This window comes from Aptenodytes patagonicus, chromosome 1 (assembly GCF_965638725.1).
Source record: "Aptenodytes patagonicus chromosome 1, bAptPat1.pri.cur, whole genome shotgun sequence".
Lineage (NCBI taxonomy): Eukaryota > Metazoa > Chordata > Aves > Sphenisciformes > Spheniscidae > Aptenodytes > Aptenodytes patagonicus.
The window spans coordinates 167,864,155-167,889,783 of NC_134949.1; the positions used below are offsets into that span (position 1 = coordinate 167,864,155).

The following is a 25,629-nucleotide window of genomic DNA, read 5'->3' on the forward strand; positions in this document are numbered from 1 at the left end:
CACTGTATCTCAATTTATGCTAGACATTGCTGCCTAAATTCATAGTTTCATCTTACATTTAATGCAGTTCTTCCCTTTCCTTTGGATCAACTCAAACAAGTTGCATGGCTGCATGATCACTTGAACAGAGATAAAAAAAGGGGAGCTAGCTGTGATAGGACACAGGACTGGATGTAACCATCTCTTTTTAGCAGCAGCTCCCAGTTGCACAGGTTGGGTATAAGGTGAAATATAGTCTCAGGAAATAGGATGGCATAATTTCATGCAGCATCTGACACCTTGCACTTCGTTCTGAGCCAAAAAATTCCTGCAGCCTGAAAAAGCAGGGCCTTCAGGAATCATACCTGTCCTGGGAACAGTATTTTCACAGAGTAGATTTAAAACAATGAGTCTTCTCTCATGAGACTTCCTTTGAACTCACTGGGGAGAAACATGCCCCTTCCAGACAGAAGTCAGTGGAAAAAACCCACCCAGATTCATTCCTAGGACAATTTACAGGCGACTCTCTTCTGCTTTTCCAATACAAGAACTAGGGGTATCCATGAGATGAGGAGGTTTGAAATAAACAACAGGAGTTGGTTTCCACACTGTACGTAATGAAATTGTGGAAGTCCTCGCTATGACATGCTGTGGGTACTGAAGGTGTACACGGTTCAAAAAGCAGGACAAATCCAGGGGAAAGATGGTCACTGAGAGCTATTAAGTACAACCGTATCATGCCTGGCTCTCAATGTCCCTGAGCAGCTCACCACTGGGAGCTAGGAGAGCGCTCCAGGAAGCTATTGCATGTTTGCACACCACCTCCTAAATATCCACTACTGGCCATTACTAGGTCACTGGGCTAAATGGGGCTTTGGTCTGACCAAGGGTGGCCACTGCTATTCTGAATACAGAGAGAGCCTACAGAGTTAATTCTCAGTCATCTAAAACTGGCCTTGATTGACATGTTCTCTTCATGCCCACACTTTGCAGCAACTCAGACACACAAAAGCTTCTGCCAGGTGGTATTCTCAGACTACCTGTAGTTTATTGGACTCTTTACAAGAAAAAAAAAAAAAGAGGTAGGTGAAAAAGAAAGGATGCGGCCGAACTTGTTGCTCTGCAGGAAAAGCGAGATCTGGATTCTGTGTCCCCCACCTGAAAGGTTTCAGCCTGCAACTTCCACATCTCCAGAGCCCACAGCTACTGAAAAGGGCAGCCTATACCCCCCCATCCTGCTGAAATTGGGTCACTGTGCAGCAAAGCAGGCAAAATTCATGGGCCCAGAAGGAATAAGCCACTCTGTCGCCCAGGAGAAATGAGTGTGCCCATTTCAGTCATTCTTTCCCACCAGCTGTAGGCACAGCCCTTGAACTCACCTTGTCTTTGAACAATGTCACACCACGTAACCGGGCAATGGGCAGAAATTCAGCCAGCTAGGACACTATAAACACCCATTTAAATGCTTTCTAGTATAGACAAAATTAGCCAATCCCCTGTGCATATGGTGCTCATCTACAGTCTGTCCAGACTGCCTCATCTGCCAAGTGAAGGCATCACCTACTTTGAAGTGTAAGATGATCCTGAGTTCTTCACATTTGTAAAACATTTAGAGACCCACAAAAGAATCACAGGAAGGCAAATGACTACCTACTGCATCCCAACTCTGAGCTTCACTCTCGTACAAACAGCCTGCTCACTTTACAAAGACTTTTTTTTCCTTTTTCTAAATAAAGCTGAGGCCATCTTAAACAGATTCTTTTCAGTTCCAGATTATTTCAACGAAGTGGATATTCCTAAAATCTCTTTTTTTTCCTGGAACACTTTTAACTTGGTAAACAGGTCTGTGTACAGCTTTCAGTTACCTTTTATTCTGTAGTGCCAAATTAGACCAGATAGGCATATTCTTAAAAGGCTTTCATGAAAATGCAAATGAACAGTTCACACTAGTCTGCTGGCTCAATAAATAGAACAGTTTGAAGTGTTTAGACACTAGTAAACAGATAAAAAAATACAGAAAAAGCCATCTGTAGCCCTAAAGAAGCTTTCGTTTTCTTGTTGCCACCATAAAACTTGCAATGACAGTATCTTCAAGATACCTCCTGTTATCTGTATTAGCTTAGACAACATATCCTTCTAGTAGCTGACCTGCAGAAAGGGTATAAATCTGAGTTGAAATATCACCAGAATTTAAAACCCAGACTTGCCTGCAAACTTGAGTCAACTCCCAGCAAAATGCACATCATATTTTCTTATCTGCCAAGTTTTTCCCCTCTCCCCCTCCTAGACATCACCATTCATTTTAATGTTGGTTTTTTTAACTCCAGCTCAAATACAGCAAAGTGTTGCATGTTCTTGTTCCCAGACATTGTATTACATATTAGCATTCCTTTGAAAGGATTTCATTCTTTACTACTAGAAGGACAAGAAAGCCTTGAAAACAGGTTTGCTTATGGTGTCCAACTTGGAGGGATCTAAATGTGATATATTAAGTGTTATATATTCAGGTTCTTCACTTTTAAATTAAGCTACTTGAACCCAGCAAGAAGTATAAAAATATAAACAGAGCAGTTCCTGAAATTCAAACTTCCCAGTTAGACAGGCCTCTTCACAGACCCTTCCCGCTGCACAAACACTGCAGCATCCAAAGAGGAGCCTGTAAGGGCTCCAAAAAGGCTTCGGGGGTGTTTAAGGCAGGAGATGAGGCTCCAGCTCTGGCAGTGCTTCCTCAGCATCCTCCATCTTCCTGCCCACCGGCAGATCTCTGGGCCTTGCCATGGAAGTACCCCTTTCATTCACCTCAGGCAGTCAACCCGATTAGCTCAGAGACACTTTCCTCCTCACATTAAGCCCACTGAGGCCACCTGCCCGGTACAGTTTTGGGTGTGCCCATGTGGCCACACCAGCTGGCCAAATCACAGGGGGCTTCTGCTGGAGGAAGCCCCATCACTGGAGGCGATGTTGTGACCGGCTAACAGGCACGCATTTGGCTGACTGCTGCATCCATCATCCATCGGGTGCACAGGGATGATCCACCTACACTCTCCCAGCAACCCAAAAATGCCCTGGTCAGAATTAACCAGGCTCTGTCCTTCACCAAAGAGCGAGGAACAAATGCTGAGCCGCATCTCAGAAGCCCATGCAGCAGAACCTGGCTTGAAATCAGCAAGTTTCTGGCCTGAATCTGAACCAGGCTCATTAGTCTTTAGCTATCTCTGTCTAGCCTGGAGCATCTCACGGATGAAGGATATTCAGAGCCCAGATGGGCTTCAACAGTGAGCATTCTGGATCCTCAAAACTGTAATCAGTCCAATGGGTTGCTGTTGCAACTTTTGCTGGGTTTAAAGTCAAGTATTGCAAGGACAGGTATTCAGAGCCAAAAATCCCTTCTGAGTTAAAAGTAAACAGGGTCCGTTAAATCCTGTTGACCTTTTACTTGGAACCAACAGACCTACAAATATACTTCTTTAATACAGGAAAATTTGGATTCTGATGCAATCTTGTTACTCTCGAAGCATGGCCTAAGGCCACTGCACTATCACTGACAGAAGTGACCCAGTGCTCTGCTGGTGCCACACGGCCCCTCTCCCTTCTGTCAGCAGCAGCTACAAGAACAACTTAGGTTTCACCACAATCAATTTCCCAACCTGGTGCACCACACAATCACAAAGACAGTGGTGGGAGCACAAAGGAGGACGTGGCACAGTGTGGTGGCAGGTGTCCCTGGCTGGGATTATTTCCTTCAGTCCCAACGCCAGCTCTTGCTAGCTTAGAACAACCATATGGCTGGCTTGCCATAGCCTTAGGGCTATGGGCAAGTCAGCATGAAGGTGCTTCTGGTCACACGATCACAGGATGGTTGAAGTTGGAAGGGTCCTCTGTACATCATCTGGTCCAACCCCCTGCTCAAGCAGGACCACCTAGAGCCGGCTGCCCAAGGACCATGTCCAGACAGCTTTTGAGTATCTCCAAAGATGGAGAATCCACAGCCTCCCTGGGCAACCTGTGCCCGTGCTCAGTCACCCTCACAGTGAAAAAATGTTTCCTGATGTTCAGAGGGAACCTCCTGTGTTTCAGTTTGTGCCCATTGCCTCTGGTCCTGTCACTGGACACCACTGAGCAGGGCCTGGCTTCCTCCTCTTTGCACCCTCCCTTCAGGTATTTATATACCTTGATGAGATCCCCCTGAGCCTTCTCTTCTCTAGGCTGAAGAGTCCCAGCTCTCTCAGCCTCTCCTCATAGGAAAGATGCTCCAGACCCTTCATCATCTTTGTGGCCCTTTGCTGGACTCTCTCCTGTAGCTCCATACTGGTGCTTTGGCAGTCTGATCCAGCTGGCAGATACTGAAACCTTGCTCCCTCATCTACCCTGGAAATGTGGAAAGAAGGCGGCATGCAGGAGAGCGCATGTCCCTTCCTAAAACAGAGGCTCTTTTGATCAATCAGCATGTAAAGGAGAGCCTGTCTCAGAGTGCTGTATCTTGTGTTTGACTGACTTCTTAGGGATCAGCTGTAACTACCAGCACCACCTAAATGTAACACATACCTCAATCTGAGACTAAAAAAATTCTGTCTTCTCTGGGTAGGAAGATGTTTGTTCAAAGAGACTCAACATACTCACTATAATTTATTTTTACAGCAGGTACACCAAGACAGTTAAAACACTGTCTCCAAAGCTCTAGATATTATGTAAATAAACTCTAAATAATCGCCTGCATTAGTGTGGTTCAGTGTTCAGCAAGGAAAACAGCTCTTGGGTTTTTTTAATTAAATTCTGATTTTATCTATAATTCTAGACTGTTCTGTTTGTTTCTTTACATGAAAAGTTATCCTGCTTGTGAAGTGCCAAAGCCTTATTCTGAAACTGTATGATTAACACCCGTATTTCCGAAAGCTACGCATCAAATAGATTTATGTGACTAATGACATAAGTCCTTCAACCGGCAGTATAAGCAAACTGAGCTAGCCAGGCACGTTCTTGCCATACAGACAGTGACTTCCAAACACTCTTCTGAATAACGGAGATAATGGCTGCGAGGATACCAGTTGATACAGCCAAGAGCCATGCACTCGCAATGATCCCTAATAGCTTTTTATGCACCGCAGGGTCAAGCAGCACACCAAAATGCATGGCTCTGACTCATGCTCAGCGGCGAGGAGCTGCAATTGAAAATGTCGTCGTCCCGTTATCGGATCTCCCTCTGCCTGCAGCAGGGTTGGTGGGAAGAAACCTGCACCTCCACCTCTGCTGCTTCAGGTCACAATCTGGCTTCTTGGTATAATCGCATCTTTACCAGCAATTTAACCTGATAGACTCAACTAGAAAACACAAGACAGGAGACCCAGGTGCATGCTCCCTTCTGCCAGCTGGGAAGGGGGTGATGATGGGCAGCGGGACGGAGCAGCACCGCTTCAGCCACCAGAGACGGGCTGGAACGAGCTGGCCCCTTGGAGCAGATGCCCTCCCACGCTAGGACAAGACACGCCTGCTTGCTTTGACTACATTTTTTACATGGTTTTGGATTTCTCTCCACTGAGCAATGATGCTGGTTGTCAGTAAGTTATCCACAGTGATCCCTCAGGATTTCTCTTCACGGTATTATTAGCTTAGGCTGTGACTCCAGTTTCAATTTGTGGGTGATAACCATCCTTGCACAAAAGTCTCCAGCTGGAATAGCTGGCACCTCTGCTGCGAGCACCCTACGCTGCCAGGGAGAACGATGCTGTCCTTGGGCAGTGAGGACAGGTGCATCGCCGCTTCGGCCAGGATGATGCAGCAGCAGCACCTCTTGCACTGCAAACCCAACGCCCTGCCAGCTCACAGGTTACCAAGCCCCGATGCCCACCTCCAGCCTCCCAGCCACAGCCCCGAGTCTTTACAGTAGTTAAAAATTCTATTTAAAAAAACCTTCTACTGACTTGCTTATTTTTCATAAAAGCTGATTACTGCCCATTTGCTGCAGACACTAGCCTGCCTGTTTAAAAAAAATTATCCCATTGGCAGGCAGCCAATATACAAGAACATCTATAAAGAAGCTGTTACAGTTTATCATGCAGTAATCCATGGATTAAAGTCATTAATAGCACTTGATGACATACTGTCATGACTCCAAAGATGCTGTTCTGGCTTGCAGGATATGCAGAATGTAACCCCCTCACAAACATTTCCCCCGAGTTATTTCCTTCTAAATCTTTGAAAGAAGAAAAGAAACGAGAAAACCCAGAAGACAGACCTTGCATTGCAGGAAAAAAAGTTATAATGAAAATAAATTAACATTTTCAAATAACACCGAATTTTCTTCTCATTCACACTGATGTTTTCACAGTAAGAGAGTTCTTGGTGAGTAACTGAAATTTTAATCTACAGAGCTAAATTTAAAAAGCAAGCCAAAACATTCCCCCATGCCCAAAAGACAAAGCCACAACTAAAACTTTCAAAATAAGACCTGAAATGCTCAATTTTGCCCCTTAATTATTTACACGAAATAAGCTTTTTCCTTCTGTTGGCATGAGAACACACGTGTATCATCACAGAAAACACTGTGTACTTCCCAAATCCCATGGGGTCATTAATCATCTTTTATGCAGTACACAAAGTATTTTCACAGAACTTTTAAAATACTTTTCTAAAGCATGCCTGATGTTATTAGGAAGTCAGAAGTTGTTGATGGCCTAACAAAATTGCTAAATATCCTCCAGAGGAGAGAATCCCTTCACTCTGTTCTAAACTTACACTGCTATCTGCACTATCCATACATGTAATTATGAATGCCATTAATTTATCTGAGAGTCTCCAATACCAAGGGTAAACAACCCATTGTGTCGAAATTGAAGTAACAGATAGACTTGTCTTACTTCTGTTGATTTAAACGAAAGAATCTGCACTCTTTCCATATGATTTGTTTCATTAGGTAATGGCCTAGTACTGTGCCACCATGTATTTTCATTTGCCACGAAACAATGATAATTCATAAAATGTACTTGGGAGAATACAATTGTCCCACCAACTGTAAGCAATGCTGTACCCCACAGTCATACGCAACTTTTGTAAACAACATATTGACACTGGAAATGAAAATCCTTAGAAAGAAATCTTTTCAAAGCTTCAATAAATAAAAGCGATGACAAATAACATTTGTATTAATATACATCTTACCGAGAACAAATCACTTTCTGATTAACCTGGTTTAGTTGTAACTTATCATTTCACATTTTACTTTCAGTACAATGTAGTAGCATTTTCACTACACATGCATTTTTTTTTTTCTTACCTTTAAGGAATCAAAGCAGGCAATAACTCTCCCATTTTCAACCTGGCAACTTTTAGGGGGGTGTGCAAATTTGCATTCTTCATCAGAGCGTGAACAAGTTCCCCTCTGAAACTGCCTGCACACTTCTAATGTTAGCCATTTTGTATCTCTTACGGGAGCAACATTCAAAGCCATGATGAAAAGCTGATTTCGAATTTGTAAATTGCTGTCAAGTGAATTATGCCGAAGAAATTTCCAAAACTAATGACAAAGGGAAGGGAGGGAAAAAGAAAAAAAAACAAACAAAAAAACAACCAGAAAAAAATAATTTCAATTCCAATTGAAAAGAAAGTTTAAAAAAAGTGGGGGACGATTAACGAGGTCCAACGCACACAAAGCAGAATAAACAGAGAAAGTTTATCAGCAAGCAGTTACTCATCAATCATTAAGTCCCACTTGTAGACTTTTGGCTGGGAAAAACCATGCTCAGTCGCATTTCTGTCTGTAAAACACGTGGGCTTGTTGATTGTATCACGGATGAACCAGTTTTAAGCCAAGGTCCTTCAATGCAATGGCACTCCTTGATAGAATAGCAGTTCTCTGACGGTTGCTTGCTGGTATTGATTACACAAGAAAAGCAATGCAGTCATTTGTTCATGTCCCAGGAATAATAATTCTTCCTCTTTTCCTGCTTTCAGTTTCCCATCAACTAATTGGCAAATGGAGACAGCTGAGGTATCTTCCACCAGGTATAAGGTGAAGGCAATGTCTGGCTGGCAAAGACGGGATTTTGAGAACAGGGGCGTAGCAGTCCTCGCTCATAAAAGTGACTTGGCAAAGGCACTTTTTAAGTCACTGACCTGACAAAACAAATACAGTATCAGTTCACATGCAACTCATTCAAATCAATATTACGAAAGCTATCATCCCTTTTTATCAGATATCATAAACATACTGCCAATGCTCACTTTTATTTCTTTTTTTCCCAAACAAAATCAGCCTCCTTCATGAAGTTACGCATGACAAGGGAATAACCAGTTGAAACACATATTGCAGTAATATTCTAGGCAGCAATCCAGAAGTTGGGAATGATTTAAATAGATGAATGTGGCAGACACAATAATTAGGCATGCTGGTTGTGAAACAATTCTATCTAATGTGTTTAGTCTCCAAAACAGTATACAAGAACCCGTTTCCATTAATTTATCATTTGGCCCTTCAGATTGTGTTACTACATTATAAGCTGTTACTTGTTATTTGTTCTTCCTTAGAAATGAGGACAGTAGTATTCTGTTCAGATTTTTTTGTCTCTCCCTCTGTTTCTCAAGGGGAAAAAAAACCAAAACAAAAAATTGTCATTCCAAAATTACAGGAAAAAAAACCCTTCCATATCCAGAAGATAAGAGTTAGTTTCCCTGTTAAGCGAAAAGCTGTTTCACAAAGGCTTCACCACTAAGTCATCATCCTCTAATGAGTTCTTTCTAATATGAAGCAGTCTTTATCTAAATTTTCCTCTGATTAAATTAGCTTTCATGTACCTTTACAAATACATGGTTCAGCATTAAAATCTAAGACTTAAATATGGAACTTAAGCTATTTGGGGACTATAAAATACCTAGGATATTTTAGAGCTAAACAGATCTGAAAATCAAAGGGTTAGATATTATAAATATTTTTTAATAAATTACTATTTTATACACAGACAGTGAAACTACAGACATGATGTTTCCTTCTATTCAGCTTCAAAGGAACACAACTTTCACTTTGCAGATACCAGCCAGAAACAGTTAATGGATTATTTTTGTACAAGAATAAAGAAAGGGGGAAGGACTGGAATAAGTGAGGTTTTAAAATGCATCAATAAAAATAGCTCTAAAAATACTGACAGCTTTCCCATGGCAGAATAATTACCATTCTGTGCTTGGATTCATCTGATTTAATTTAAGTCACTATTGTTAGTAATGCGAGTAAGAATTACTCACACACGGTTTCAGGAACAGATCCCAGTTCTGACTTCTAGGTCTTCACATCAAAAGGCTTTGCTATTACTTACTAACGCTACCAGAAAGGGTTTTACTATGTGACTGATATCTACACCAAAAAATTTGGTACCGCTAGCATGAATAAAGGTAATACAATGCTAATTGCTCAAAAATTCAGTTTCAAGTCCGACGTGCAATAAGGTGGGTCTGGATGATACTTAGCTAGCTTTACCTGGTCATCAAGAATAACAAGTTGCAAGAGAATTAGTATATTTTTAAATAATTCTGCACAATTGTAGTGTAGTACAGTACATGAATTAAATATTCCTCAAATTAAATATCCCATCGATGTTGTCCCACAGTATCGATGAAGAGTGAGGGTAAGCTGAAAACGTACAAAGAGGTGAGAAAATACTCGTAACTGATGAAAAGGAAAGGGAGGGGGAAAGACAAGGAGAGCCTCTCCACAAGAGCTTGTTGGGCTAAATGTAAAAGAGGAAATATTCTCCCTAGAGCTACCCATTCCAATTCAGAAATGTCAGTAACAATTTTCAGTAATAGATGTAGGAGACAGACGGAAATTTTGGGAAAAGAGTAAATGTTATACCACATGCTGCTGAAAGTCGCAAGTAGTAATACTCTGCCGGGCTGCATACTTCTAAAATTGACAAAGTTGTTTCTCAAGTAGTAGGTGTTAAGACTGAAGAAAACCAGACATTGCACATGGTGGCAAAGCAAACAGCACTAAGTATATAAATGGCAGTAGCCATGGTTTTAAGAAAATGTGCACAACAGAATCACACACGAGATTTGTGAGACTGCAGCAAGAATTAATACCAAAAAGCATTTGGGGGGTAGAAGAGGAGTGAAATAGAGCATCATCCTATTTCCTATCTTCTTACTACATGAACATTTCTAAAGAAAGGGAAGCATGAAAAGTTCGTCTCAAAAATCCACGTCTTGTCAAAAGTAATGACACTATCTGATTTCTCAAGAGGTATTGAGTGCTTCAGCAGTTTCTACTGATGCAGGCTTAGGAGAGACAGAGCTGAGACCTTTCTGAAGGAGGCCGTGCCTTCAGCAGGAAGCATGTGCAAACAAGGTGGAGACAGAAGAATTTTGAGTGCTTCGTCCCTACCACTTACACGGCCTATGTGTTCACGACCACATCCTAGGCAGCTGCCATACCTCCTCTGCCCATCGCCTGGACCAGGAGGGTGAAGGAAGATATGCCACCTGGAAAGCCTGAACTGAGAGGGAAGCAATACAAGGAGAAGGGAGAGGAAAGACAAACTGGGGAAAAAATTACGGGGGGAACCAAGGAAAGTAGAGTTCAAGATATGAGGAAAGAGCTCAAGAGAAGGAAAATATGGGAGTGGAAGGTAAGAAAGTGAAATGGCTGGTTGTAGAAGAGGAAGGAAGGGAGAGGCTTCATGGGAAATGAGGAAAAAAATAAGATGGGTGTGAAAGAAAGTTGGAGGGAGGATGTGAACACTGGGGGAGAGAAGGGCAAGAAGGAATTTTAGAAGGAAAGCAGAAGAGACTATGGTTACAAGGCAAAATCCAGTGGTTTGGGTAAACAGAGGGAAGTAAATGAGGGAAAAGAAACATGGGGTTTACAGAAGAAAATACAGTAATACTACTACTACTCAATAAAATGCCTCCCAGGCCACAGGCTATTACTAATATCACAGCCCACCCTGACCTTATGTGTTGCAAAACCCACCCATATGGAGAACACTAGGGCCTCCAGCAAATTTGAACTCAGCTCTTCTTTCCACTACTTCTAACTTCTATTTGTGTCCCAATATATCAGCCAAAGTTAGCTGTCCTGCCAAAACCAACAGGATCTCACCAGCCTAGAGCCCTCAGCACCAACAGGGTCCCTTATCCAGGCAGAAGGTTTGCTTTTTCATTTGCTTGGGGGTTTTGTTTAGTTGTTTTGTTATTGTCATTAATGATTCCAACTCAAGCCTACACTCCCCACTGTAGCTAAACAAACTACCAAAACTTACACAGTGACAACTGAGATGCAAAATGTTCTTACTGAAGCTGAAGAAAGCATTCAACATAATAAGAGAACTAATTTTGTTTGGTTTTTTTTACAACTATTGCTGTTTATTTTCAGTCCCTCAAACACTTGGATCAATGGATCCAAAGGACACATCTACAAATGCAGTTTTTCATATGCTAAGTGAGATAAATTCATGGATGTATATTTGTAAAAACTATTTAGCTTTAGACCCCTCTTTTCAGATAAGCATCACTTCCCTTTTGCAGAAAGCTAGCAAGGCATGGAGGAGTAGGAGACTTTTGCCAATCTCATGTTCTCCTAAAAGAGCAGGAAAGAAGAGCCTGTGTTAGGCTCCAGATTTCTTTCTGTTCTAAACCACAAAATCATTTCTCTTTTTCCAAGTAAGCAAAAAAAAAAAATTCCCGGTAAAAAAAAATCCTTTTAATTATTAAACAAGGCAAAGCACACAGGTGCTAGGAGCCCCAGAAAAGATTCTCGTTCTGAGGAACACTAGGCAGCCAGCGTCTTCAGGAGTTACAAGCAAGCACAAAGCCCTCCCCTATTACAAACCAGCTGGATCTCTCAGCTGGAAAATAGGAGCTCTTGCTATATACAGAATATGGGCTGCTCTGGTACAGTAGTTTTACTTATCAGACAGATTATGTGGCGATGGATTATGTAGTACCTGTCTAATGGAGAAGCTGAGACTTCCTGGACATGTTGTATTCATGCTTCAGTAGACAATGTGTAGTAATGAGCAAAGACCTCATCTTCAAAAAGTCAACTCTGCAGGTGATGACTTCCAGTAAAGGAGCAGAGTCCTCTACGTGGTCCCAACACAGATCCCTAGTGGAACCAGTAAGTTAACTCAAAAGGCGTTAAAACAGTTTTTCACTTTACTCTTCGAGAATTAAGCACTCTGCATTATTCATCATATTAAAATCTTCAGTAAGAGATGTCAAGACTGGGGCTCAATTTGTTGCTCCTACTGCCGAAGTTTATCAACATGATCCATGTATTTCTTCTATGTATACATCAGAAACTCAAGAACTAAAAAGTTAGAAAACCCTCAGTTGTACCTAAGAGGGATTGCACAGTTTAAAGTATACAAACTCTTCTTTCCCAGCAAGCCAGAAGAGATGTGCTAAATATACTTAGCTTTACAAGTTTGATCATTTACAATGGTCTATTTTAAAAATAAGGAATTAAAATAAAATAAGGAACCAAAGACCCACTATGCTGTGGAAGCAGGGTCTTCCTCCTTTAGGTCACTAGCAGGGCAGAAACCTGTTGACTGTCAGAATAGATTGCTGCCCAAATTCAGTTAAACACCTGAACTCAGGTGGGATAAAACTCACCTTCAGGACCTACCTACAGTCACCAGAATTGACCTGCTGGATACTCTAATGCCAAAAGAATGCCTTGAGAACTTCATTTTCAAACCCAGCATGCATATACTGCAACTCTTCAGAGAGAGACTGCTTAGCCAAACATGGGAACGCTTTCAAGAGGACCAAAGTCACATCTCTAATCCCAGAGAAATGGTACTGCCCAATTTTAAGCCCTTGACCCAAAGCAGGCTGCTGCTACAACTTTTATGCGCTTACACAAAACAAATTCATGTTGCTTACTTCCAGAAAATCATGTCCATAGTCTTAAATTCACTCCAGGAATCTTTTAACAAAGAAACAAACAACGACCCTGCAGTAGACATCAGGCAGAAAGAATTTCAGGCCGAAATTTTAAGCTCTGGCTGGAAGTTGTAAGCAGCGGAAAACAGGCTCTCTACCCTTAGACATGGTTAACCGTAAGCGTCGCTGGCTTCACGCTCCACAATACAAGTTCACGAACCAGCAACATCTTAACCACATATTACCTTAACTCAGATCCTCACAACGTTCCTATTTCTTATAGATTAGTTTATCTCCTGGACAAAGAATACCCTCTGTATAGCCACTCCCTTCAGCCTGGGCTTACTAGTTTCGTGTCAGTGATTTTACCTGGGACAGACAATGCGAGACAAAATACAACCATTCCCAGATGTCCCAGGATATCCCATGACATCCAAACACAAGGATTAACCAGTGTGCCCCACTCTACAGATGCATCTTCAGACTGACAAGCATTGTCCTCCTTCAAAAAGCTGCTGCTCCTTCAGCAGCTGACCACATTTGCAAAGGAAACTTGCTCTGCAGTTCACTATGTTTATAGCCAAAACCTAGTGGAAACTTTCCCTGTATAAATCTAATACAAAGGGATCCTTCTATAACCAGATCAAGTTAAGTATCTTGAACAGTCACAATGGAAATACAGATATTCGAAGATTGACCACTACTGAACCCTCACCCTTAAGGCCAGGAAAAAGCATCCAAATCCCGCTAAGTCGTACCTCTTGTTTGCAGCTGCACAGCGGACTCCACTTTCAAAGCACTCGGGACACAGCCACACATTTAGGAGACACTGGCAGGTGCTTTAGTCCAGAAGATGGTGGGACTTTGCTTCAGTTTTTCAACTAAACCTCACTGTTACATTCTTTTAAGTGCCATTTTCCCCCCATTGTTTGTGCTTTAAATAGCATTCAAGGCCTCCAAACCGAACAGAAGCTGCACACCAAAGGACCGCCACGACCCCACAAGCACACTCCAGCATGACTTTCAATTCCAGCTACCTGTCATTTCCTTGACTCCCCTGCACTGTTTTCTCTTGCCCTCCCTCAGACTCCCTGCCGAGGAAAGCAAGGCTGCAGCTTAATCCTAGGCTAAAGCTGGATCCATTATGATCTGCCTCCCCAGGTGCAGAATAAAGCCAACACTGCAGCATAAAGCACCCTGCGTCACGTGTGCTGGCCAACTCAACCAAGACATGCCCACCTGCCCATGCCCCACATCTGATGGAGTAAAGAGCAGAGCAGACGTGACGGGGCATGACGGCACGGGCTGCAGCCCCGCTCCCTCCCCTGCACCCCCACCTGCGGCCACTCTGGCTACTCGTTGCAAGCTCCTGTAATTACGACACTGTATCCCACAGGACGTGCTCCCTGTCCCTGGAAAGCATGGCTGACTCTCAGTCATCGCACGCTAATTTAAGCCTCACCATGCAAAATCCTCCGCTAACCAATACGGAGAGGATCTTATGTCAAAAGATGCTAACGTGAATGAAAAAAAAAGTAGTTTTACAGACAAATAACATGACAGTTGGCATGCTTGTTATTCACATTTGAATAAATTACATTCTTAAAGAGAGAACATGCAAGAGATTCTCGTGTAGCGGATAGGCTTTTCTCACTCCATCAGCCCACTAGATTAGGAAGCAGGACCAGAAAGTGATGTGATAACACAGAGGTATCATTCATCAGTGACTACTATGCCAGCTTTGTATTCTTCTCTTGAACCAATTTTTAACATCTCATTCATATTTTTTGATATGTAGCCTAATATTACAGTATCTATCTAGTAAGACTGGACAATGTACAGTAGAGTTTAGCAATGTCTTTGCATAGTTCAGTAGAATTACAGCATTAAAACCAGAATCAGGCATCTGGCTCTTTTCCAAACTGTTGTGAAGCCACAAAAATAATATTCCCTATATTCAAGAAACAAGAGAAAACAAGACAGACTTCCATGAAACATCATCCGTTCTTTGATGGCAAATAAGAATGGAAAACCTTTCTGCCACCATAACATTTTAAGAAAAAAAACATTCAATTACAGTAGAGAGTGATGAATGCATTTTCTTCCAGAAATTTCAAATGAAACTTGTGAACATTTCTTTAATAATTTTGAGGTTTTTTTCCTACTTCATGAAGATGTTACACAGCTTCCATTTTGCATCGAGCAAACCAGTATTGCTCAATTGAGGAAGAAGCCAGAACTGCCCTATCAGAGAAGCAGCCCACTAGTTTGACCAGGTGGCCAGGAGCCAAAAATACTAAAATTCTAGTTCCAGTTCCTGTATTAATTTGACCTGAACTCTGCTGAAGTCAAAAGTGTCCTTTCAAAAGAACCATTATTTATTTTATTTGCTTGACTTGGAGATAACTATTGCAACATCTCCCTTTGCCTGTTATACAACCAGAGATGAACACTCGTCAACTGTAATTCAGATGAACATTACCCAGAGTTGATCCTAACTATTTCAGTTAAGCCAACAGAAGTCCAGGGACAGGTTAGAAAATGCCGGTCTATTTTATTTAAACTGAGCATGACGTCCAAGTATCAGTTTTGCTAAATGAGCCATATTCTCCTTGTCAAGATCACCAGCGTGCCAGATTCAGGCTTTTTAGTATGTCCCGCACTACTTAAAGTATAGCAATGAGCTTCTTATTAAAACCTGCCGGTTGACTTTGAAGCTGGCTTTACAATATAATAACGCTAATGTCCTTTGTCCCCAGGGAAGGAGGTGAGGAGGAAGGTGTACCGCCGACTGCGGAACAACAGGCACAGCCCGGGACCTTTTCAGCGATCCACTGTACTACTTTGCTAATGGACCATGAAATATTTCTGCTGAACTTTAAGTCTGTAGATGACTGGAGCCCACAAGAGTATTTTCTAACATCAAAGTGCTTCGAAGTCATGCTGATAAAACCAGTGCTCATTATGCTTCCATTAAAATGCAATTGCAGAAAACAGTTTTTCTTCTTCTAGCAAACTTTTTTTTTTTAACCAATGATTTTCATCCTGCTCCACTGAACCTTATCCTCCTCGCTTGGTCTGTACCTTCTCTCACAGTCTGTAACATAAACACTTCTTGTTTTTAAGTCCAGAGAAACCTGATTTTATCCTCTAGGTGCATGAATTTCATTCACAAAATTCTGCTCCCACCTTGACAAGAGGACGAAAGCAATTTCTGTTTCTGTGCCTCTGTGAGCAGAGTTAATAATCCCCGGCAGCAATGACGTTATCACTTGGCCTCTTGTGGACACAAGTGTTTTGCTTTTGGCAGAGTGCATCACATAACAGCTATTAATGAAACCCAATTCCCCAGGGAAGGGTACCCCAGTGAATTAGGAGCTCCTACTCACACCCAGCTGCAGACATTCATTGTATTTATTATTTTTTTTTTTAGGACTGTAAAAATATTTATAGAAAAGTGTGCTTATGTACTGTGAAATTTTTATAGACTGGCATGGAAGGAACACGTGATCAAATGACTGTTCTCACCTGCCAAAGGACCGATAACATGCTGTTACACAGGAGCACAATTTAAAAGAGCTCAGGCTGTTGTCAATTTTCTATTTTCTCTACTCTGGTTTCGCACTAAGCCCAGAAGGCAGAACTCTTACCGAGGTATTTATGTGACAAACAGCATCCCTTTGCACTGAAAGACAAGGATAGGTCTGAATAAACCAAGGACTCCATGTAAATTAAGACATGTTGAACTCGCAAGCTGAAAATATGTTTAAGACTGCCAATAGCTTTATTAATAATATACTCCTACAAATTACTCAGGGAAGTTGCACGGCACATCCAAACAAAGCTCCTGAGGTGAGGGCAACAAGAGCACTACCTAATGCTATTAACTCCGACTGCCTCTTAAGCACTAAACCCATTCTGCTGAACAGATTTCCTGCAGAAAATCCAAGCAGCACTGCTGTTCTGAGATAAAATACCTGCATCTCTGTGCTGTTTTCTCCATGTGCATTTTACCTGAGAACAGGATACCGAAGTACATAAGGACGACTTTAGCAGATCAGCCGAAAAAGTCCATCTCGCCCAATATCCAGTCTCCAACCGCAGCCAATACCAGTTGTCTACAGAAGAGTGCAAAACCAGGGCCGGCAGAGTGCGGTAATTTGCATGAATCTTCTCCCAGCAACGTGTAACTGATGCCTTTTTATTTAATAGGTCTCGCTGGATTTTTCTTCCATGGATTTGCCCACTCCCTTTTTGAACGTTGCTCTGTCAGCAGTGTCTTTCATCATCATGTGCGTAGAGAGTAGGATACCAAGAGGGAGCCTGACAGGTTTTCACAATTGTTGACAAAAGCTTGGACTCTCAGGAGAGGAGCGTGGATATGGAAGGAAACACTTCAGGACTTCGGAGATTTAAAAAAAATCTGAAAACACCAAATGGAGCTAGGGAGCAAGATGACTGATTACAAAACCCCTTAAGTAAATCTGTGTTGTTACTGGCTTTTTATTACCCCTGAACTGGTTAAACTAGAAGAGAGAAGATACCTTTTCCTTTCAGTAAAAGTGGAGCTTGGAGAAAAGCACTTAAAACCTACCAGAAGAGAAAGAAACACCAAGACCCCTTCTTCTGCACCCAAGCTGCCTCACCTAGGAGCATTCCCAGAAGCTATGTTTTCTTAGCCATCCAACGGAGAAAGAGGAACACCCAAGAGCACGCCCAAAGGAGCCCAAGCGAGGCGCTCCGATTGCGTTCTGCCAGACCCGGAGCATTTCACAACGATCTCAAACACATTTTGGAAGCAGCAACTCATCAAAATGGGAAAGCGCTTCCAACAGGGAAAAGAAAAAGCCTCAATAGTGTCTTTACTTCTCAGAGGGTTGCCCAAGCAAGCCTTCACCAGTGTCCATTTTATCACAAGGATTCAATTCCCCTTTCTCTCTTCATTAGTAGCGTGCACGTTACACGCAACAACAGTTTTATTTACTTCCAAAACTAAAGAAATCCTCATGAAGCAGAACATATGCAAGTGCTTTACTTCTTAGGTATCTCACAGGACATACCGCAAAGCCAGATTAAGCGTCTATGTCAGAATACCTTATATCTTACAGAAGTTAAAAAGACGGAAGAGCAACCTAACTTTAAAGTCACCTATGGAATAGCGGATTATTATCAAGTACCTTCAAAGGCAATTTCATTTTATTTTTTAAAATAATGTTTTTATGCTAACATTCAGACAGCAAATATTTTACATAACAGAAGCTGAAATCTTCCACTAAAAGCCATTTTTCAAAGACCTTTCCCAGTCAAGGAGAAACCAGTAATGTTTTGTTTGGCACAGCCCTGGAGGAAAAAAAAAAAAAAAGAAGTAGTAGGATTCAACAGGTTATTGGTCTCTTCCGAAGGTAGTTTGCCTTTTTGTGTTTTGAACAGAGAGACTGCTTCCTGCCTGATTATCTGATTATCTTTGGTCCTCCAAAGCAAATAAAGAAAATATCTAATCAAGCTCAATGTGAAGATGACAGTAAAAGATTTTCTTTTCAAAATTCAAGCCATTTATTTGTCCACAAAAAAACCACCACCATTTAAAACTTCAGAGGCTACCTGTGTTGTGTTTGACAATACATAATGGAAATCTATTCTCCCTGGAATAAAATATAAATTTGCATTTAGTGAACCACTATTCTGCTGTCAAATAAGTATCATGAGTTCAGAAAGAGAATGCTTTCCCTCTAAAATTGTTTTTGCAACTGGTGGCAGAGAAACAAAGAAGAGCTTTTCTCAGAGTACTTGCCAGTTCTGGCAAATTTCTGTTTTCCTGGAAAACGTGAAAACTTCTATTTAATCCTGATGCAATAATGAAGTTACAACTAGAAGGAGCGCACAGTAACTGTCTGCAAATACTGCCTACCAGAGCAAACGCTTTTTTTTTTCCTATCTCTACAATGACGAATTTTGGGTTTGGTGTGCAGTACTGCTACTGACCTTCCTTTTCACTTGAGCACCGATTAAGAAGCACTGACCCAATAAAAATGGGTCATATCGATTTGTTGTTTTATTTTGTGTAACATATCTCTCTTGGTCCAAAAAGCTCACCCCACGTTGCCACTTGAAGAAAGTTACTTTTTAACCCAGTTTCATTTTAGAAAAAACTTTTTTTTAATAAGTAACAGCACACAAAACACTTAAAACAACGTACAGGGAGGATGCACAGGAGCAAACTCAGAAAGTTTATTAGGCTACAGTAAGGACATTGGATGAGTTCATACTCATTTTTCTGCCACGTGCATAGTTCAGTTGTCTATGACAGTAAAAGGGGACACGCTACAGATTTCTGGAAGGGAAAGAAAAAACCTGCCAGTATCTTGTAAAAGCAATTTTAACGTACAGAGCCTTCCTTTTCATTTCTGCTGTCTTCAAAGTTGAAAAGGGAATGGATTCAGGCAGCAATACTGACTGGTCAGGCAGCATTAGTCCAGTACTCCTAGGTCCCAGACCCAGGCATGCCCCTGTCTCAAATCCACAATTTCTGCAATATTTAAATGACAACTCCTCTCTATTTTAACTCAGCTATTTAATATGGAAAGAGAGCAATAGGAAAAAGTCTTTCCTGCTCTCACTAGGTCTTGTTGAAAACTTTCCTAAAGGAAATTTCAGCATCTCAGTGCCTCCTTAAACTGAAAGGTGACAATTTTTAGGGAAAAAGTAGATTTGTATTAGCAATATTGAAACAATTCCACCTCATCACTTTATTTTCATACAACTGAATCATTTTATCCTAACTTAAATATTATCATGGATAAGCACAAGGTTTTCAGGAATACATTGTAAATTGGGTTTCAACAGGTAAGTTGAAAAAGAGTTCTTCCATCCTACTGACACAAAGAATTGCAATATTTTTGCAGTGAAAACTGAATATATTTCCCAGAAATGTTTTGACAGAGCACTTTTCCAGACCTTTTTCTACTATCTCTGCTTACCTGTAACCGCAGAAATTTGTCTCCCCTGCTGGCAACAGCAGCACTGCTAAGCACAGCCCGGTGTTCACCAGTGCTTCCAAAGCAATGGATATGCTTGTGACACAGAGTACAAGGAACTGGCTTTTGGCAAGAGAGAGTTTTCTGCTCACATTGCAGCAGAAAATTTGGACTGGTTAAAATAAGTCTCAACAGTTTTGTCCTTTTCAAAGGTTTAATTCATTTGTTGTACTTCAAGCTTAGTCCCAAATGGGTATTTAAAGCCACATTTTGCTTTGCACTGTACCATTTGCATTGCCTTGCACAACTTCTGCGTTAAATCGTAATTCAAAAACTTCCTTTAACCCTGCATAAATCTCACCTTGATAGACAGCACTATTTTTGAAAGATAATGCCAATTTTTCTGTGTTAAAGTCAATAAATAGCACAAAAAATATTTTGGATCTGGTCAAATCAATAACATCAACAACAATATTCAGAGATAAAAAACTGTCCATTTATAAACATAAAAAGTGGACTGCTGCTGTTATGCTTACACGCATTTCTATTCCAAAAAACAACTTTGCAAAAATGACTTAGCAGATTTCTGTGTTGAATGTGCCTCTTTTTAATGCAATATTTGCTTAGCTTGTAAATAAGAGATTTTATATCTTCTAACCTTCAGCCTATGTACACACACTGGCCCCTGACACTTGATAGGACTTCTTTCCATTTCATAGAACATTTCCAGGACAAAGCAGGTGAGACAAAATCAAACCAGACCAGAAAAAAACCCCAGACAAATTAACCAACTCTCTCTAAGCCAAAATTATGCCCTCCAGCAATCCTCTGCAACTTTATGGGCTGTAAAGTATACATTACCAATATTTGGCTTTCACAGAGATACCCACTTTATTACAATGCATAGACTCTAGAAATCTTGAAAACCTACTTGAAAGGCCCTTCTCCACATTTATTCCTCTGCCCATCATCTGAAATAGTAGTAGTAACCATGGTACCACTTTACAGCAACTGAACAGAACTGCCTGTCCACTACCAAAAAAAAGCACTATTATACCCTGAAAAGACAGAAAACAGAGAGGCTAAAAAGATGCAGTGGTATTCTAGTTTTGTGGTTTTAGGATTTCTTATGAACAAAGTTCACTCAATTTACAAATTAAGAGGGTTTGGTTTGTTGGGTTTTTTTTAAATTTAATTATTATGGTTCTGTAAAGTTGGATAGAAATCCACAATTTAAGGTTCTAGATTTTTTCTGGCTTCATTATTGCTAAACATTCACCAAGCAAGGTCCACCAGGAAAATTTTAAAGAACAATCCTGCTGATGCACAAGGCACAACGCAATCTAAATTTCATAACTGCAGCACTGGAGTCAATACAGGCACAAAAACAGTTTAGTATTTTTAAATCAGAAAAGTAGACACTCGCCTGCTGTTTCTAAAGTTCTATTTCAGGGCAATCATTTTTACCTTGCAGTGAAGCACTCCAAAGATGAACACTATCACATTTACCTTTCCCCTAAGTGAAGTTTGCTAACGTTTTGGTGTCTGGAGGTCAAGAGGGTTGGGATACAGGTGGTTATCTTTACCAAAGCAGACCATTACTACTAAGTCTGTTTTAATTTCATTTCTCTCTAAGAAGAAGAAAAAAAAACAACAAAAAACACACCCCACACCTATATCGATTCCTATAACATAAATCCTCAAGTTAAAGGACCCACTACACAATCCTACTGCAGCACCTGTCACCCATTTCACTGGAAGCCTGAAAACATCAAGTGCATTTCATAAAGCCTTATCATCTACAAGTATGTTTACAAGGAACAGTCAGTTTTTATCAAAAAGTACAATTCTGACAACAATAGAGAAGAGCTATAAAATACAAATCCTAAAAGCTCAAAATTAAGCAAAATAAATGCAAATGAAACATCTCAACTTTGTAAGCTTATGATTTTTGTGGGACCTAGTTCTCATGATGGCATGAGTCTTATGGATGTTAAAAGAAATTTAATTAAAAAGGGTAGCTAAAAGTGCTAAGCATTTGCAGATGGCATAAAGACTGAAGTCAGAGCAGTTGTTCAGGGTCAAATTCTACAAAAGCCCCCAAACCCAAACTCACATGGTTAAATATCATGCTTTTACTTTTAATAATCTGCTGTAATTTTCGTAATGAAGTTTACCAACAGAGTTGTCCTCCTCTGCTTTGCAACATAGCCATAAACAATAAAAGATAGTTTGCAGTTAACATAAAATTTTTGCAAAGTCATACCTGAAGCCAACTGTGAAGAGTTACAAAAGGATCTCATGATAATGAGTACACTGGATGATAAAGTGACATAAGAGCTTAACATAAAGATAGGCAAAATAATGCAGATGAGGGGAAAACCCCAAAAAGTAATAAATAGTACACACAAAACACTAGGTTCAAACAAGACACTACTACAGAGGAAAGATCTTGTGGACATTACGGGCAATTCGATGAAAACTTCAGCAAAACACTCAGCAGTTGATGGAGTATAAAGCAAGCAGAACATTTGGCAATATCAAAGGAAAACAGAAAGGAATTATGCTACTACATATAGTCATGGAGCATGTAACTATTGAGTGATAAATCAAGTTAGGATCCCCCCCATTTCAAAGAGACTACCGCAGAGCTAGAAAAGAGAGGGAGAACAGCAACAGCACCATCAGTGCTACAGAAAGGCTTACATATATGAAGAGGCAACGGCGAGGCTCTTGACAACAGAAAGAATATGACATTCATACAGACTGATGATGAGGACCACTAAATTTTGACTAGGAGGCAGGGGACACTCAGTGAATGACCAGTCAGGAAGCCATACAACAGACAGCTATCTTTGCATATGGCAAACAGCTAGAGCGTGAAGTTAAATGGCAGGTGATGTACTGAAGGTCAAAAAATATGAACAAGTTTAAAATAAATTTTCAACCTGAAAATCAGATTATTTAATTAGTCATCAGAATCACCAATGGCTACTAAATTCAATGGTTGAGAAGGAACATCCTCCTCAGAAAGCCTCTCAACCCTGGCGATTAACAGCTAGAGTCATGCGCCAGTGAAGGCACATACTCCTGCCCTCAGCTTACCCTTTTGCCTTCTCCACCTCGGGATGGCAGCTCCTTACAAGCAGTCTAGTCCTGCAGCCAGGGCTGGCTACAGATCCATAGGGACACGCTGATCCTCAAGCCCTCCCATGAGAAACTCAATACTTTCATCTCCTGTTTCAAACAAACAGATTTCGGAGATGGCAGACTCGTTCCACCTATCTTCAGGCACTCAAATGTGTCACTGATGACCAAAAACCACGATCTCCTTCATTGTCCTCATGCCAAAGGGCAGACAGGCACCTCCAAAGGACGATTCAGAACGTGAAGGCACAGCTTTATCTCCTGGGGCCACCATGAAGCCACTGACTTAACCGGACAGACACATGCCCACAAGGACCGACAGATCACACGAGTGACTGTGCCACCTGCTCTGCACTCCAGAGGGATGATTTACCAACTTGGGAAGGCAAGAAAACCCCTCACAGGAACACGTGTTTGTTCTCAGGCCTCGCTCCCTTGCCCTTCAGTGTTTGTGTCCTGCTCCTCAAGAGACTGGGGAGAGAAGGGGAGACAGAAAGAGAGCAGGAAACCAGAGAGAGAGAGAGGAAGGGGACTGGATCCCTCACATCCTACAGAAGTGCCCAACCACTTCCAGCTCCACAGGTGAGGTCCAGGAGATGGATTTAGTTCAAGGTATTGCTCTCCAGCTTCCCCCCTTGAGATGGACGTTGTGGCTTCTTACCACTTAGGACCTTTTACACCAAGGATTAAGCCACTGGCTTGTCCCTCGCTGGTGCTTCCACTTCAAAGAGCTGCTACTGTGGATACCAAAGCCTTTAAAAATGGCCTCACCACACAAAGTCATGAGCATTAAATGAGGTCTGTTAAAAAAAAAAAGCAAAAATAAAAAAGCACTGGCTTTATAAACACATCAGTGAAGCCACTTTCAAAGCCTTTCATGCCTTCCACACTGTGGCAAAGAAAATCCTAGGGTTTTTTTGGCTTCCCCCCACCGCCTTAAAATTATGGCAATAAAGCAATCCAGCCCCAAAGCGTGTCCCAGGATTAGCAGAGGGGGACTAAAATACACAAGGGAACTGTAAAAAAAAAATACACATGAAGAGAAAAGTTTTTAAATGCAAGTGCTAGAGCTCCAGGACAGCGGCGCGCCGTGCTGCCGGTGCATGTTCAGCATGCCAATAAGGACTGCAGCACTGCAATCCCTAGCACAGGCAGCCCACACACTGGCGTCCTCCTCCGCAAAAGCCACTCGCCAGCCGGAGGAGGTGTCCCAGGCCCCACCGCTTTTGGGCTGCGGGGCAAGGAGATGAGGTGGGAAAGCCAGCGTTGGTCTCCTCACGGCAGTCGGAGGCTGTAGCTGGGGATGCTGTGTTACGGGTGAACACAGCCATGAGGGAAATCCCGTACGTGTTATCACAGCCTTTTAAATAAAAGCAGGGCAGTGCTAAAGTCCTGAACCATTAACCGGGCGCAGAGGTATGCTCCTGCCAGCGATGGGCCTGCCCATCCCACCAGAAGCACAGCCAGAGGTGTTTGCTGACAAACCAGTGCAGCTGTAGGCTTGAAATACGTATAGAGCTGCTGCTAACAGCACCGCAGACCGTCTGAAAAGGGGGAAGGAATACCCCCCCCAAAAAAAAGATAAAAATGGACTAAAACTGGGTTCTGATATCCTACGGGGCAGTCGTTTCTCCCACCTTGATGTCAGGAGGAGTCTCCCAGAGAGCTGCCGGAAGAGAACATTAAGATATAAACCCAATACGCTGAAACCCAGCACTGAAAGTCATCCTTCCGAGTGCTTGAAAATAAACAGAAGTCTTGCCACTTTGCAATTTACAGTTAGTTTTACACTAAGTTCAGTACACTGCCCATAATACCTATGAAGTGCAAAAATCATGACAGATTCAGGAAATGGGGGGGGGGGGGGGGCTGAGCCATTTGGTATACCTTTAGGATATATATAACAGAGCATTTAAAAAAAAACAAACCAAAAATCCTCAGAAATCCAGGAAAAAAGTATTCAGCCTGGATAGGAGAGAACACTAGAGGGTTAAAAAACAATTTTTTTTTTTAATTATTTGCTAGGCCTATCTCTTAAAAGTGATCACACACAAAAAACATACTGAAAAGTTGCCTTCAGAATTCACAAAAAGAAATAAAAAGGCATTTCTAACCGAGTCCTAGCTGCCTTCCATAAAACTACAGAGGGAAAACATTTCTGTATTTTTTCCTTACCTATATTCTCTAATTCTGCCTATTGTCAGAGGCGCTGTACTCTCTGCAGGAGAGAAGATATTACAGTACATGAACCTCCAGACTGACCTTGTCTCTATTTATGAGTTCAGCAATGTGCGACACCCATACCTTCCTGAAACGCTGTTTATCATCCACTCAGAAACTGATAAAAATTATTGATCTAAAACAGAAAAAAAATAGACTGATAAGAGCCATATGTTCCTATTTCTTGATCCATTTCTTTATGCAACAACTGTACCACTAAATCCCTCCTACTGTCTCTATTAGCTATTGGTTTTGTATTGCAAAAAATCACAAAAATGAAAACCCATATTTTTATGAGTGTGTGTATATTACATATTGTGTGTGCATTTGTGGACATACATCTAGGTATAAAAGGGCAGGGGGGGAGATTGTGAACATGTGTGTTCATCCCTTTTGTTTACCAGAACTACAACTGAGCTCTTCTAACTTGCTA

At 41.5% G+C, this 25,629-nt stretch overlaps 1 protein-coding gene across 8 annotated transcripts in view; it reads right to left on the reverse strand.

Moving 5' to 3' along the window:
* Positions 1-25,629, reverse strand: part of MBNL2 (muscleblind like splicing regulator 2) — a 113,874-nt gene that overhangs the window by 67,685 nt on the left and 20,560 nt on the right. For all 8 annotated transcript variants that reach the window (XM_076362044.1, XM_076362017.1, XM_076362052.1 and 5 more), the window contains exon 2: positions 7,250-8,088. In XM_076362044.1, the coding sequence (XP_076218159.1) occupies positions 7,250-7,423 (174 nt within the window). In that variant the 5' untranslated portion in view covers positions 7,424-8,088. The remainder of the gene's footprint in view (positions 1-7,249; positions 8,089-25,629) is intronic.